This window comes from Eretmochelys imbricata, chromosome 7 (assembly GCF_965152235.1).
Source record: "Eretmochelys imbricata isolate rEreImb1 chromosome 7, rEreImb1.hap1, whole genome shotgun sequence".
NCBI lineage: Eukaryota > Metazoa > Chordata > Testudines > Cheloniidae > Eretmochelys > Eretmochelys imbricata.
In genome coordinates, this window is record NC_135578.1 from 29853288 (window position 1) to 29870189 (window position 16902).

The 16902-nt window shown below is 53.9% G+C and overlaps 1 protein-coding gene across 1 annotated transcript; it reads left to right on the plus strand.

Moving 5' to 3' along the window:
* Positions 1–14334: 14334 nt before the first annotated feature.
* Positions 14335–16019, plus strand: GAL3ST3 (galactose-3-O-sulfotransferase 3). The gene is made up of 2 exons (XM_077823219.1): positions 14335–14462; positions 14831–16019. Exons 1-2 carry the CDS (start codon positions 14335–14337, stop codon positions 16017–16019), a joined length of 1317 nt encoding a protein of 438 aa, XP_077679345.1.
* Positions 16020–16902: the final 883 nt, after the last annotated feature.

Consider the following 16902-nt stretch of genomic DNA (forward strand, 5'->3'; position numbering starts at 1 on the left):
TTTTTTTCTGGCAGTTTTTCCAGTTGAAGAAAATTGTTGATGCCCACGACCCAGCAGAGCTGGGGATGAGGGGTTTGGGAGGGGCTCAGAGTTGGGGCAGAGGGTTGGGGTGCAGGGGTGAGAGCTGTGAGGTGGGGCCGGGAATGAGGGGTTCAGGGTGTGGGAGGAGGCTCTGGGCTAGGGCAGGGGGTAGGGGTGCAGGATGCGGTCAGGGCTCTGGGCTGGGGGTGCAGACTCTGGGGTGGGGCCAGGGATGAAGGGTTTGGGGTGCAGAAAGGGGCTTCGGGTTTGGGTGGGCTCAGGGCTGGGGCAGGGGATTGGGAAGCGGGCTTACCTCGGGCGGCCCCCAGTCAGTGGCGCAGCGGGGGTGCTAAGGCAGACTTCCTGCCTGTCCTGGCACCGCAGACCATGCTGCGCCCCGGAAGCGGCCAGCAGCAGGTCTGGCTCCTTGGTGGAGGTGCGCAAGCGGCTCCTTGCGACTCTCGCCCGCAGGCACACACTCCGGGTGGGCCCTCCCCACCTAGGAGCTGGACCTGCTGGTGGCCGCTTCTGGGGCCCAGCGCGATGTTGGAACAGGTAGGCACTAGCCTGCCTTAGCCAGGCAGCAACGCCAACGGGACTTTTAACGGTCTGTTCGGTGGGGCTGACTAGAGCCGCCGTGACCCAGTGCCTTCCATTCCGCAACCCAGTACTGGGTCTCAACCCACAGTTTGAAAACCACTGGACTAGATGACCTCCCGAGGTCCCTTCCAGTCCTATGAGTCTATGAAAAGGCTCAGAGCCCCAGCCCTGCTGCAGGGGATAGATGGGGGGAGGAGGTGCAGCACCCACCACTGCTGCGGCTGGGAGTTCTGGGGTCCCCCAGATACCTGCAGTGGCCTGGAGCTGTCGGACCCCAGCTTGGGGCTCCAGGGATGGCAACTAGGAGCTCCGGGGTCCCCCTGCCGCCTGTGGCAGCTGAGAGTTCTGGGATCCCTTCACTGCCCACGGCAGCTCGGCGCTGCGGGGTCCCCCCACTGCCTGAAGAGGCTCAGAGCTGCAGGTTCCCCCCACGGTGACTGGGAGCTCCGGGTCCCCCCATGGCGGCTGAGAGCTGCCAGGGCCTCCGCTGCCCACAGGTGCTCAGAGCTGCAGGGCCCCCACTGGCTGACACCTCCAGCCACACTGCCCTGGGGCTGAAGTGGAAAATGTCACGGAGGTCACACAAAGTCACAGGTGACATAATCTGAGCCAGAGTGATTATTATTAATAATAATTTTAAACATAACGGACAGAGGCAGATTTCAGCAATACACCTCCTGACCTTTTCCAGCTTGCTGCCTAAGGTGGGACTTTAACTGACACTTGTGGGTGACTGTGACACTTTTTGGGGTTCTCCGAGGTGAATCACTAGCACCTGCTTACAGCATGAGAGAGCCTTGTCTGTGCCCACAGGGGAAATCCTCTCAACTTGGCCAGCCATGGATCACACAAGTTCTCCGCTCTGGGCTCTACGAGCCCTGCTCTCTGTCTCTGCAGGCTAGTAACATACACACCCCACTTCGTTACACTCCAGTGCCTGGTCCCATGTCTTCTGGACACCGGTAATGTACGCCAATCTGCTGCCTCCATGGAGCCAGTGAACCCTTGTTTACCAATTTCACCTCAGTTCCACACCAGCCTTAGCACAAGGCACTCAGACGTGTCTCCAGTAAAGCCAAATTGACATTCATTATCACCCTGTAGTGAGGTGGTGTGACTTCCCTCCGACCCAGAGGAGGAGCCACGCTTCGTGCCCGAGTGGGCGGAGCCAGGCCTGCCTTGCTCCTCCTTCTAGAAGTGTGTCACCGGGATAGGGAGTATAAAAGGCAAGGCCGCCTCCTGCTCAGCTGGAGCGGAGGCACCGTAGGAGGCAGATGGACCCAGCTTGCTCCCGCCCACTGCTGAACCCTGCAGTGCCCTGCCCACCGCGGAAGCTGCTTCTGCCACAGACCTGCCGGGACTGCCACTGGCCACCTACTCTGAGGGGAGGGGAGGAAGTGGTCCAGAGGCAGCTGACCTTAGTCTGGCTGCAGCTTTGCCTGAGGCACTGCCAGCGTGTTGTGATTGAGACCCCCGCTGACCTGGTGGTAGACCACTCCGTCACTGTTAGGGCTCTGGGTTGGGGTCCAGTGGAGTAGGGTGGACCCGGACCGCAACGGCCACCCCACCCCTGGGATGGCAGCCTCCCCTCGCCAGGGCAAGTGGCCTCTGCCTGTTGGTTGTCCGCTGGAGCTAGAACGCCCGGCCCCTGGAGTTTTCTCTGGCTCTGCTACAAGAGCCCAGAACTACTTGACTACTGGGTTTGCTCTGTCTCTGCAACCAGAGACCAGAGCTGACTGCCTAGTGGATTCGCTCTGTCTCTGAACCAAGAGGCCAGAGTTAATTGACTACTGGCGTGTCCCTGCCCTGGGCTGGAGGGCTTGGAGCTACTTAATGCTGGTGTTGGCCTAGGCCCCTGCCCCAAGGGCCCCAAGGCCATAGACTAAGGTGGGCGCAGCCTCCACTTGAAGGGTCCAAGGGCCCTAGACAGTTGGACTGCACAGCCCGTAGAACCGATAGGGACGCTAATGCCTAAGCTAATTGCCCTGATACTAGGCGGAGACCCCAATGACAGAGTGAGGCAGTGTGTCCTCCCTCTGACCCAGATGGGAGGGATAACCGCCTCACCACTACACACAGCTTGAGTTAAAGATTCAAATAAAAGCGAGTAGAGGGATTTGGAAACATAAGGTAAACGAAACATATAAAGTACAAAAAGAAAAGGAGTACTTGTGGCACCTTAGAGACTAACCAATTTATTTGAGCATAAGCTTTCGTGAGCTACAGCTCACTTCATCGGATGCATACCGTGGAAAATACAGAAGATGTTCTTATACACACAAACCATGAAAAAATGGGTGTTTATCACTACAGAAGGTTTTCTCTCCCCCCACCCCACTCTCCTGCTGGTAATAGCTTATCTAAAGTGATCACTCTCCTCAGCAGGAGAGTGAGGTGGGGGGAGAGAAAACCTTTTGTAGTGATAAACACCCATTTTTTCATGGTTTGTGTGTATAAAAACATCTTCTGTATTTTCCACAGTATGCATCCGATGAAGTGAGCTGTAGCTCACGAAAGCTTATGCTCAAATAAATTGGTTAGTCTCTAAGGTGCCACAAGTACTCCTTTTCTTTTTGCGAATACAGACTAACATGGCTGTTACTCTGAAACATATAAAGTACAATCTCTAGCCTAGTTTTATTAACAAGTGACTTTCCTGTCTAACAAGGTATTTCTCACCCAATGGTAAGTCTTTACCATGCTTGTCCAATCCAGGGAGCTGGGACTCACTTTTCATGAGACACTCCCACTGGCAGAATGTGGCCTCCGAATAGATAACAATTTGTGCCTTCTTTCCTTCTCTCCAGTCCCAGGCCTTTGTCAATGCTCATGTCTACATCAGCCCCAGACTGTAAAACAGGGCTGCACTGAGTTGAAGAATGTCAGTTATTCTCAGTGTTGATTGAGTCAGCTGGGAGACCCACCCCACCTCAGGTGACATGTTTCACCTCCCCCAGTTTTGGAAACCAATATTCGACAAGTTACATAACTCGAAAAATGCTTCCCATACAAACATCCTGCGATAACCTTGACAACCAGCTAGCTACTAGCTTTTGGCAGAGGCCATATATGACCCCTTCAGTCAACAATTGAGAAGATGATTGGATGCAGATGTAGATCGTGCAGATCATCATGGTGGACGTCACATTTCCCTTTGAAATCAGAACCCCGGCCTTCCGCGATGCCTGATCTCAAAAGCTGGAGAAATATGCCCCTCAGCTGACACCTTGGGGCTACAGCTGACAGCTAGGGGCTACAAGGTTCAAACTCACACCCTGATCGTCGGAGCCCTGGGCACATGGGACCCCAGTAACAAGCGACTGCTGAGAGAATGTGGAATCAGTCAACGCTACGCTCAGTTGATGTGGCAACTCATGGTATCAGATGCCATCAGGTGGTCGAAGGACATCTACCTAGAACACATCACCGGACATTGGCAATACCAGGAGGGATGAGCTGGAGTGCTGATGTGAAGTGCAGTAGGGAAAGTAACTGAAATACTTCCTTGATGGATTGTGTTTTCTAATGGACAACCTACCCTCAATTCTCAATTACTGAGGGACAATCTTCACTCATTGCTATATGCGCTTTCCACAACCCACTCTCTGTGTAACTTTTTATGGGTGATGTACCCAAATACTTGGCTGCTAATATCTAAACTGTATTGTTAAATTCATTCACCTAAATTTGGGCTAGTGCTGATTATGCACCATATGTATCTTATGACTTTTAAAACAAACTTTGTATATTTGTGGATAATCTAAGCACTATACCCAGATGTACAGACACTCTTTTCTTAACCTGTGTATTATATAATCTTTTAACATTAGCTTTAATAAAATTTGTATACCTGCCAGGGCGTGCCTTGGCATATTTGTCACAGTGAGTCAGGTTCAAATGATCGCTGCTTATCTGCTTGAGCTATCCAGCTAGAAACCCTGTCAATTCCTATCTGTACATGCTTAGTGTAATCCATGGGGCAGCTCCCTGCACCTTGGAACTGCTTGGAGCATGCCTAACTGGAGAAGCAAACTCTTTTTCAAACAATGTTGTAATTTGACTTTCCCCAAAGGGCTGGTGGGTGCCATGCACTCTGTTGGGTAACCCTCGAGTTTTGGAGAGCATGAGCCCTGGTTTGATCTCTATCTGTGTGCAAAAAAAATGCAGGCAGAATGGGTCAACTTTAAGAAACACTGTTTGGGGAGGGGCTGTACCTCAGGAACCCATTGGCCAAATGGCCCCCAATTTGGATCACTGACCCGACCCTGAACCTCCATAAGACACACCAAATTTAAAGGCAACCCAAGTAACTGTACAGATTTTTGAGCACTTAGAACAGTCAAGATTAAAACAGAAAGTTGGTCTTAACTATAGCAAAGCTGCTGCTCTGCTATAATACAAAAACGCTGCAGCCCTGTGATAGGGTATGCCAGCCCCACACTGGGGCCCGGCCTATACTACAAAGTAAGGCTGATGTAAGCTGCCTTGTGTCAGTCTATCTGTGAAAAGGCTATAGTGAGATTTGTCTCTAGCTGAGGTAGGCACCCCGCAACAGTGACCCGGTGCAACCACCTCTCTGAATGCTGTGGAGCCAGGGCTGCCCTAATGAGGTCAATGTGTGACCTGTGTCGACCCTAGCAGTCCTCCAGCACCTGTCCTACAATGGCTACTCCCTGCAACAGTGACCATTGTGGTCACGATTATGAATTCCACAGCTCAGGGGTCACGGAGAGCAGAAGCACCCCTTTAAGCCCCCCACCTTTGTATTTTTGATATGCTTTTTCCTGATTGCCCAGTTCTGGAAGCACACCAAGCAGCTCTCCCTTGTGTGCAACTGCCCTCCTGACCATGCTGGTTCCAGGCACTAGACATGCCCTGCTGGAGTAGACAGGAGGGATTGGCTCTCTTGGGCCCATGGGAGAAGAGGCTGTGCGGGCACAGCTATGGATTAGCTGTAGAACAGTGGACATCTATGAAAAGATTGAACGGGGGCTGCAGGCAAAGGGGTACGGCCGGGATCAGTAGCCGTGCCCCGTGAAAATCAATTGCAGCAAGCACACACGAGGCCGGGAAGCACAGCCATCGATCTGCTGCTGAGGCCCAGTCCTGCTGCTTTCCCAACAAGCTGCATGACATACCTCATGGAGACCCCACCAGCACCCTGCAGACCACTGTGGGTACCTTGGAGGAGCCTGAGACAGAGACTCCTGCTAGGAACAGCGGGGAGGAGGAAGACGAGGGGTAGACGTAGCTGGGGGGCTCCAGCCATGCCATGAGCCAGGACCTGTTAGAGACTCCACCACCATCTAGCCAGTCCCACCAGTTGAGCACGCACAAGCCCAATCCAGGGGAAGGGACCTCGGGTAAGTGTATGCATGCATTTTTCCTTATGCTGTTTAAATTTAAAGATGGTGCCTGGCCTCTTCTATGCCCACAGGAGCCCCTTGCAGTCAGAATGACATCTCAGTGGCAGGAGTGCCCAGAGATTTCAGAGCTAGTTCAAGGTCTCCAGAACCAAGTGGCCCAGCTACAGTGGGAAAATATCTTCCTGCACTTGCAGGTCCCAGTGGTCCTGGACCCCCCACATCATTAGCTGAGCCAGCCCAAGTTGTATGCTCCAAGATCCTGCTATCAGAGCAGTTTGATGGGGACCAACAGATATTTCAGGGGCGTCTCAACAACGTCGCCTGTTGCTCCTATTGTTTTAAATGTACCTGAACGACCAAACCAAGGTAGGGGTCATCAGCTTATCGACAGACAAAACATTAGACTGGGTGATTTGATTCTCTACAACTTTGATGAACTCGTTGGTGTCTTTTTGCTCACATTTGATGACCCAGCCTGTGCCCATTCTGCCAAAACTGCCCTGCAGTTACTCAGGGCCCCGACCGATCACAGCCGACGCCACCCGTTTCCAGCACCTGGTCACTGACACTGCTGGGAACAAAGTGGTGCAGATTTACCATTTCTGCCTAGGCCTCAGTGATGAGATTAAAGATGAACTTGACCCCCCCCACTGCATTTGCACCTCTACCTTGAGTTGTGTATCCAGATTGACAATCAACTGTTTGAGTGATGGCAGGAAAAAAGGAAGGCTCAGATCGAGAGAAGAAATATCGTTGTTCAAATGGCCTCTGCCTGTACTGTGGGGAATGAGGCTACTTTGAGTCCTGTTCTATGGCTAGTCTAGGAAGACGGGAGGGATCACCCTCACTAGAGGGGATGTGGCTGGACAGAATGGCAACATCAGGTTCCCTGAGCAGACTCCCTCTGCTTCCCTAACGTGTACCCTAACCATCGTGGACAACAGCCAATCCCGCCTCCAGATCAAGTGTCAACTTGGGCCCTGGCTACGCCCAAAGCGAGCTGGACTCTCAGGAACGTCTAGTAATTTCATGGACACTGGCTTTACTAAAACAAACCAGTGCCAGTGCAAAGGAAGCTCCCCTGTGGTGGAAGCAATTCATGGCAGCTTGCTGTCCTTGGGCCTGGTCGTCTAGGAGGCTCCACTGCTTTGGGCTGTAATCCAAGGCCACCAGGAAACCCTGCAGTTCAACCTGATTGACTCACCTGACTTCTCGATCATGCTTGTCATCCCCTGGCTCTCCCTCCACAATCCAGACATTTCCCGGGGAGCACGAGAAGTGCAGTTCGGGTCTGATTTTTGTCAGCATCGGTGTCTAGTCCAACCTGGTGTTGAAGACACTAGACACTATCTGGGCAAGGCCACCATTTTCTGCTCACAGCGGGCTCTGAGTGAGGATAACTCGCCAATTCCTGTGAAATACTAGAACTTTGTGGACATAGTCAATAAAAGAAACAATAATGCCCTAGCCCCACATAGGCCTCACAACTACTCCATAGAACTCCTTCCAGGGGCCAAAATCCCCTTCAGGCAAATTTATGCTTTGTCAGAACCTGAACTCACGGCCCTGTGGGAACACCTCAATGAAAAATCTAGCGAATTATTGTATCTGTCCTTCTGTGTCTCCTGCCAAGGCCCCAGCCCCAGTTGTCAAGCAAAAGGATGGTACCCTGTGCCTTTGTGTAAACTATCAAGTGCTGAACAATATCACCGTCAAGAATAAATATACTTTGCTGTTGATCAGTGAACTACAGGAGAGGGTTGGGTTGGCTAAGCAGAACCTATAACCTGGTCTGCATCCAAGAGGGCAATGAATGGAAAACAGCCTTTCATACGTGGTATGGACATTTTGAGTACCTGGTCATGGCTTTTGGTCTCTGTAATGCCCCTGCCACATTCCAGCACTTGGTAAATGATATCTTCAGTGTTGTTCTGCACAAGTTTGTTGTAATCTGCCCAGACAACATTCTTATTTTTTCAGAGGACCAAACCCTGCATGACCAGCGTGCCTGGTTAGTACTCGAACGTCTTCAAGCAAACAGTCTGTATGGGAAATCTGAGAAATGTGAATTCAGTGGCACCTCTGTGGATTTCTTGGGTTATATTTTTTTTCCCAATGGAATAAGTATGGATCACAGAAAACTCTCTGCAATTTCAACTTGGGTTACACCCAAGAGCATCCATGATATCCAGTGCTTCCTAGGATTTGCCAGTTTCTATAGATGATTCATTCAAGGATTTTCACAAGTGGTATTTCCAATTAGCCAGCTGCTGTGGAAGAACTCTCCCCTGGACGCCAGAAACCCAACTCGTCGTTGATCGGCTGAAGGACGTGTGTACTTCTGCCGCCATCCTAGTGCACCTGGATCCATCAGAACCTTTTGTCATCAAAGCAGATGCCTCTGATCCCGCGATTGAGGCAGTGCTATCACAGCAACATGGGCCCCCGAATGACCTTCGCCATTGTGCCTTCTCTTCTATGAAACTGACCCCTGAGGAACAAAATTATAAAATCAGTAATAAGGAGTCATTGGCCATCAAGGCTGCATTTCAGGAGTGGCACCATCATCTAGAAGGGGTATGCCTTTCCGTCCAGTTGTTCACAGATCATAAAAATTTGGAACATCTCTCTCAGCAGCCCTCAACCAACGTCAGCTATGTTGATCCCTCTTCTTCTCTAGATTCAACTTCACCCTGACCTACCAGCTGAGAACCTGGAATGGAAAACAGGATGTGTTATCTCACAAGGGAGGGTACATAGATAAGGGGGTTAAACCTTCCAAGCCTACCACTATATTGAAACCCTGGCATTTTGTAAATATGCTGATCAACACTGATCTTTTGGCCACTGTAAAGGCCTCACTGCCCAATGATCCACTTGCAGTGGATGAATGTCAGCCAGTTCTGACCCAAACATCACAGTGAAAAACAAGGTACTCTGGTTGAAGGATTGCATTTATGTCCCTGACGGAACATCTATATAGCCATACTCTCGCTATGCCTCGATTTCACGCTTGCAGCCCACTTCAGGTACTGGAAGACAGTGAAGCTGATTTCACATAATTTTTGGTGGCAAACTATTCTGATCTGTCAAATCTTACATGGCTTCCTATGAGACATCCAGCCAGATGAAGACCACATGCCAAACTTCCAGGTGCCTTGATCCCACTTTTGGCCTCACCCCAAACTTGGGTATCTATCTAAATGAACTTCATCACAGATCTCCCCAACTCATAGGGCTGCACAGCTATACTGGTTGTCGTCGATTTACTCAACAAATGGGCACACATTGCACCTTGTCAGACGATCCCCATTGCAAAAGTAACTGCTCATTTATCTTTCGACGACACCTTCACGCTCCATGGATTACCAACCAACATGACATCAGAATGTGGGCCACAATTTGTCTTCCCTTTTTGGAGAGAATTGGCCAAAGTCCTGAAGTCACCCTACATATTTCCTCTGCTTACCATCACCAGACGGATGGACAATTGGAATGGGTAAATCAAATTCCAGAACAATAACTCTGCTGCTTTATCAACTACCATCAAGATGGTGGGTTCCAACTTTTACCTTTCATTGAATTTGCTTATAGTAACACCAGTCAGAGATCAACCTGCCAAAAACCCTTCTATGCCAATTGTGGCTTCCACCCTCGATTCCATCCATCCGTCCCACCAATCTCCCATGTCCCCACGGCCTCTGATTTTGGTTCAACACCTCCACCTCTTTCAAGAGGAATTAAAATCACACTTAAAGTCAGCCAAGGACAACTACAAATGATACACTGTCCTCCATCAACGGGACCCTCCTCCATTATCAGTCAGAAACAAGATATGGCTCTTGATTCAACACTTGGATACCTCCTCAAGGAAACTAGACCACCATTACCCTGGCCCATTTTGATCATCCAACAGATCAACCCAGTGGCCTCCATCCACTTGCCCCATGCCATGAAGATACATCCAGCATTCCATGTTTCCTTGTTAAAGAAATAGGTGGCCAACTCTTTTCCTGGATGCACACAACCACCCCCACCCCCATCATGGTTCGGGGGCAGGAAGATACCTGGTGAGAGAGATGCTGGATTCTAAGCTCCTCTAATGATGACTTGTGTACCTTGTGGACTGGGAAGTGTATGCCCCAGTGACTGGGGGGTGATGTGAGGTGATGAGCTAGAGCCTGATTAAGCCACACGCAGTGTTGAGTCACTCCTGAGCTAGGCTCCAGCCAATCCACAAGCCAGGCACTGGTCTGGTGGCTCTCAGAGCAGGATTATAACCCTCACAGGAGATACAGCAGCTCGGTCTGCCCAGTGTCACTTCATGGCTTGGAACTCTCCCCGGCCTGAGAGTGGTGACAGACTCCACAGGCCTTAGCCTGCTCCAGCCCTGCTCCAGCTCCAGCCCGGCTCTTAACTCCTGATTCTGGCTCTGACCACTGGCTTTAGTTCCTTGCCCGACTTCCACCACACCAACCAATAGGCCCATCCATCTCAGTTTCTGAAACCAGCAGCAGCTGAGCTCTCTGCGGCTTTGCTACCCTCAGGAGTGAGATATCAGCTAAAATCACCAGCGCCCGTGGGATGTAGTGTCAATACCCAGTGCCACTGCCCTATACCCGTACCCATGGAATAGGGACTGAAATGTGACTGTTCTATGCAACCAAAATTCCTTCTCCTCCGCTCGCCCCTGGTGGGCCACATTCGTCGCTGGGGCTGGAGAGTGGTGCTGTGCAGGGGCACTCCAAAGCTGGCATGTCAACGAGCACGTCGTATTCAAAGTTTTTATGGGAATAAAGCAAGGGAGTTTTGAAACGTAACTTTCTCTTTGCATTGTGACGGTAAAGCCAGTGATACATCTGTCTTGCTATCAGCAACTGCTGCCACCGTTGTGGACTTGAGGGTGCCCCCCCGCATACACACCTGCAGAACACCTGACCCTAATAAGGAGGAGAAAGAGGAGGACTAGGGAGGACATGTTCAGCAAGCTCCCGCCAGCCAGTGCTGCATCGGACCATGAACAAAGGGCCTGGAGTGGAGGGCCAACATGGCAGACAACGTGGAAAAGGAGAGAGGAAACGGAAGAAGCACCAGGACATAATGGGTCATCTCAGGCAGCAAACTCAGATGCTGCAGACCTTGTTGACCTGCAGGTCCAAAAATCCCAAACTCCTCACCCTTTGCAGTCCTTGGAGAACTCCATGCTAGCTGCTCTCAATGCCACCCCTACATAGCACTCGGCATCATGGGCCGCACCCTTACCCCTACCGCTCCAGGGCAGGGGACTCCAAGGGAAACCCCACCTTCACACACACTGACCTGTGGGTTACTTCTGTGCACTGAAATGGACAGAAATATTTGCTGCCTTTTCAATTTCAAAGTCCCATTCCATTAATTTATGTTTAAAATCTGTATGGCGATGCCTGTCTTTTGGGATGTTGTTTTTCTGCAGTGTTTTTGCCGCTCAATACATTTCTATTTATGGAGAATAAAGTTCTCTTTCTTTGTGCCCAGCACGTACGGCAGAACGCACGGTGGTACTCACAGCACACTGTACTTGTCAATGTACAGCAAGCACCACGCCACTCAGCGGTGCAGGAAACCAGCCATATTTACAGATGTGCAGCAAGTGCGACCTGATTCCCAGCAGCACCCGCAGCTCCTGGGCCAGCACAGAACCCTCCCATGCCAAAGCCTCCCTCAACCACATCGTTCCACCTGGAGCAATGGTAGTGGCCCTTGTGTCTGGCTGTTGAAACTCGGCAGACAGCCGCTCCACCTCTGCCCTGGTGGCAGCTTTTCCCGCTTTGTCTCACAGATATTACACAGCAGGCAGCTACAACCAGTGGGATATTTTTCTCCCGGAGAGCCAATCCAGTGAGTAAACACCACCAGTGTCCCTTCAGTCCACCAAAAGCACATTCAGTTGTCATTCTGCACCTGCTGAATCTTTCCGTGGTGTTGTCGAAGTGGCCAGCAGACAGCTTCGTGAGCCAGGGGAGCAAGGGGTAGGCTGGGTCCGCCCAAATCACCACTGGCATTTCCATATCACCAATAGTAATCCCCCGGTCAGGACAGAAGGTCCCTGCTTGCAGCTTTCTGAACAGGCCTGTGTTTTTAAGGATGCGAGCATCATGCACCTCCCCTGACCGGCCCACCCTGATGTGAGTCAAGCATCCCTGGGGAATCCACCAACGCTTGCATAACCATGGAAATGTAGCCCTTTCTGTTGATGTTCTCTGTGGCAAGGCAGGCTGGGGCCAAAATAGGGATATGTGTGCTGTCTATCGTGCCATCATAGTTCGGGAACCCCATTGATGCAAATCCAGCTGCTATGTCCTGCACATTACCTAGTCACAGACCTGCCTAGCAGGAGACGGTTAACGGCCCTGTGCTCTTGCATGACAATGGCCCCCACGGTGGATTTTTCAACTTCAAAATGATTTCCCACTGATCAGTAGCAATTTGGCATTGCAAATTTCCAAAGTGCAATCACTGCTGGCTTCTCTACTGGCCGTTCAGCTCTCACTCAGCTGTCCATGCGCTAGAGGGCTGGGGCAAGCTCGGCATTCAGATCCAGGAATGTGGTCTTTTGCTTCCAAAACTTTTGCAGCCACTGGTCATCATCCCAAACCTGCAGTATGATGTGATCAAACCAGTCAGGGCTCGTTTCTCAGGCCCAGAAGTGGCGCTCCACCATCTGCAGCTGCTCCGTGAATGCTACCAACAACTTGGAATTGTTCTTTGCTATGTCCTTCAGCTAACTGTCCTCAAATAAAACCGTATGTTTCCCACTGTTGCGTTACTTCCTGCAGGTCTGCAGATACAGGAGGACTGTGCAGAGCTGTGAGAGCGCCGTGCTTCTGTCAGAAACGGCGGACACGGAGAAGTTCACATGGGTTTGTGGGATTAAAAAAAATTAAAGGTGCAAAAATGATGGGCTGTGGATGGTATTAGCGGATAGAGGAAGTTGCATGCTGGGAACTAAACCTCACCACCAAGAGATCCCTCGGTAAGTCGCTTCTATCCCATAGCACACACTGAAAATTCCCTCAAGGGCATTGCATGGGACGGTGGCGCATGGCGCACTGTGGTACCTGCCCGCAGTGCACTGCACTTTGCATTGGCACAAGCATTCCTGGTGGGTACATGCAGCTCCAACACAAGCAGCCAAGCGTGCATGCACACGAGCAATATACACACTTTGGTGACTGTGCGCCCATGCAACTTGTGCTGACCAAACTTTGTAGTGTAGACGTGGTTAGCAAGGGTTAATGAGGCGCTATGGATCCACTGAGCCCTGCCCCATTGCATCGACACCCGCTGTCAGGTAAAGTTAGGAGGGGAGGGCACTGGAGAACAGCTCGGTAGCTGGCTGATCAGGGTGGAGAACAGATCTCCTTTCCTTTGCTTCCTGGGGAGAGGCCCAGCCCAGCCCCTCTGCTGAGACTGTTGATTGCCAGAGTCCTCCAGAAGACGCTAGGTCTGGCACAGAACTTTTGGGTTTGGGATTATTTCTTTCCTTTAGTCCAAAATGACTGTCGGGCTGTCTGTGGTGCCTGGGCCAGGTCTGCAGGGCCTCATGGGGATCGTTGGGATCCCCTGCCCAGGGAGGATGTGGGGAGCTGCCTCAAACTCCGTGGACTTTTGCTCCCTCTGGAGTCTGCCCTGAATTGTGTCTTGGACCCTGAAGAGCGCAGTCGCAAGCCCCTATTAACTAGATTAAAAACTGTCTAACTGATAGAGCTCAATGCGGGATTGTCAGCCAGTGGGGCTGCTTCTAGTGGGGTCTGCAGTGAGGGTTGTAGGCCTGGCGCTATGCAATAGTCTGGAAGGAAATGCCAGCTCAGTGCTGGTAACGTGCTTCCATGGCACACAGATTGGCAGGGCGGTAAATAATGCTGGGGACAGGGCCGTCATGCAGAGCGACCTGGCTCACGCGCTGAGGTGGGCTCGTTTCAACAACATGCATTTGAACACAGCTACGTGCAGGGCCCAAGAACGTCCGTCCCGTTTATGAGATGGAAACTATAGCCTGGAACATCCTGTTTCCCGGGACGCATGCACAGGTGGGCGTGAGGGTCAGTGTGAGTGCAGGAGTGTGAAGCGGTGGTGTGCAAAGGGGACCAGGCATGCCTGTGAAAAGGGGCATGGGCTGGTTGTGAGTGGCCCAAAGGGGCAGGGTGGGGGGCGTGAATGTGAGAAGTAGGCATGCCCCCATTTCACCTGTCCCTCTTCCCCCAGGCCTCCCCGGCGTGAGGCTGGCCCAGCTGCCCGCCCGGTGGCTCCATGACAAGGGAGGTGCCCAGCTGGATGGGGCCCAGGTAGGGGGGAGACAGCACCCACCATGCCCTACGCCCTCCCTCCTCTGCACTGCGCCCTCAAGATGATGTCCCGCAAGAAGGCCCTGCTGCTGCTGCTGCTGGCGCTCAGCACCCTGAGCCTGCTCATCCACCAGAGCACGCACCTCAACTGGTACAGAGCAAGGGAGGGGGAGGGGCAGGGCTGGAGGATGGGGGTCATGCGGGAGTAGGGTAGAAGAAGGACTGGAGCACGGAGGGGGGTAGAGCTAGGGGATGGGGCAGGGGGCACGTCAAGTGGGGCTGTGGGGACAGGGCTAGGGAATGGGGGCAGGGGTGGGTGGAGTGGGGCATGGATAGTGGGACAGGGTGGGATGGTTCAGGGGCAGAGCTAGTGGGCATGGGGCTAGGGGCGGGGGCAGATGGGCATGTGGGGCTGGGACACGGGGAGGAAAGGAATGGGCCCATTGGGCTGATCAGGGCAGGGGTCCAGGGGAGCGCTGGGCTGGCCATGCCCCTCGCTCTGACCCCCCCTCTCCCCAGCAGGTCCCCCAAGCCTTCCTCCCCAGGCTGCCCCCCAGCCCCCTCGCCCCGCCCCAAGCACACCTCGGTGGCCTTCCTGAAGACCCACAAGACAGCGGGCACCACGGTGCAGAACATCCTTTTCCGCTTCGCCGAGCAGCACGACGTGACGGTGGCGCTGCCCCACCACGCCTGCGACCACCAGTTCTGCTACCCCCGCAACTTCTCCGCCCGCTTCGTGCACCCGCACACCCTGCCCCCCCGCATCATCGCCAGCCACCTGCGCTTCCAGCGCCAGGAGCTGCGCCGCCTCATGCCCAACGACACGCTCTACGTCACCATCCTGCGCGAGCCCGTGGCCATGTTCGAGTCGCTCTTCACCTACTACAACCAGTACTGCGCTGCCTTCAAGCGGGTGCCCAACGGCTCCATGGAAGCCTTCCTGGCCAACCCGCTGGCCTTCTACCGCCCCCAGGAGAAGTTCTCCATGTACGCCCACAACACCCTGCTCTACGACCTGGGCGGGGACAACGACCACAGCCCCGCCGACCCCGCCTACCTGCCCGGCTTCATCCGCCAGGTGGAGGAGGTCTTCTCGCTGGTGATGATCGCCGAGTACTTCGACGAGTCGCTGGTGCTGCTGCGCCGCCTGCTCTCCTGGGACCTGGAGGACGTGCTCTACGTCAAGCTCAACATGCGCGGCCCCCGGTCCAAGGGCAACGTCAGCTCGGAGGTGCTGGCCGCCCGCATCCGCAGCTGGAACGGGCTGGACGCCCAGCTCTACGACCACTTCAACGCCACCTTCTGGCGCAAGGTGGCGCAGGCGGGGCGGGGGTGCGTGGCGGCGGAGGTGCGGGCGCTGCGCCGGGCCTGCCACCGGCTGCTGCGCCGCTGCTTCGGGGGGCGGCCCCAGCTGCGCCCCGCCACGCAGATCAAGAACAAGGAGCTGCGACCTTGGCAGCCCAGCTCCAAGGTGGACATCGTGGGCTATGACCTGCCCCCGGCCGTGCCTGGCTCAGGTGCCCCCCCCGAGGAGCGCTGCCTCAAGCTGGCCATGCCTGAGGTGCAGTACTCCCGCTACATGCTGCGCAAGCAGAGCCTGCGTGCCCGCCGCCGGGCCCTGCTCCCCCGCCCGCTGCCCCCCCGGGGAGTCCCGCGCCCAGCCAGGGCCCTCCCCCGTCGCCACCCCACAGTGCCCAAAGCGGCCTGAGCAGGGGCTGGGACCTGAGCCCAGACTAGACACTCACGCCGGGGTGAGGGGCTGTGCGGGCGTCGTGGACATGGCTTCCTGTGCCCCCCCCGCCCCCCCGCCCTCGGGTCAGCCCTGGGGAGATCCCTTTGCTGGCCCCCTTCTCCCTCCCTGTGACAGTCCCCGTCCTGCACAACAGCCCCACGCCCGCCCCCTGCATCCCACGCCCCTTTGGGAGGGCTGGATCGGAACTGAATGCCACTGGGGCCTGAGCCGGCACTGGGAAGCTGCCACTCCCCCCTTCCTGAGCCTGCGTCAGGTCTGTTTGCAGGTTCTGGGTGGTTTGCACATGCCCTGGATTTGGAAATCCACCCATCACCGCCTGGGGACTGAGGCATCGGGGGGCCTGGGAGGGAAGCCCAGCAGCTCAGCACGGAACAGCAGTGTTATGGTTTGGGGCCTAGATGGTGGCCCCCCCCAACTCCAGCCTTTCTTCCCTAGTGCTCCCTGCCCCAGCACTGGCCCATACCTCCCCCTCGTGCCACCATTCACATGGGGACATAGCACTGCATGGAAGACACAGGGCCCAGCTAAACCCTGGGGAGGCGGGACTCGAACCCCTGCCCCAGGCAACAGATCAGGGCACACAACATCACACACCCTATCGCACACACAGACACCCCCCATCACACATGGCGCACACATCCTATCTGTCCACACATTCCCCCCATCAGTCCCCACCCCCGCTTCCGTTTACCCAGACACCTTGCACACAGTGCTTACTTTGTAATGAAAGAGGTGCCGGGGCTCAAGCGATTTTTTACATTCATACCTGATGCAGCAAGCGCAGAGGTGCTGGGGCTCGGCACTGCCAAGCCCTGGCCCAAATTAACCACTGTTTGCA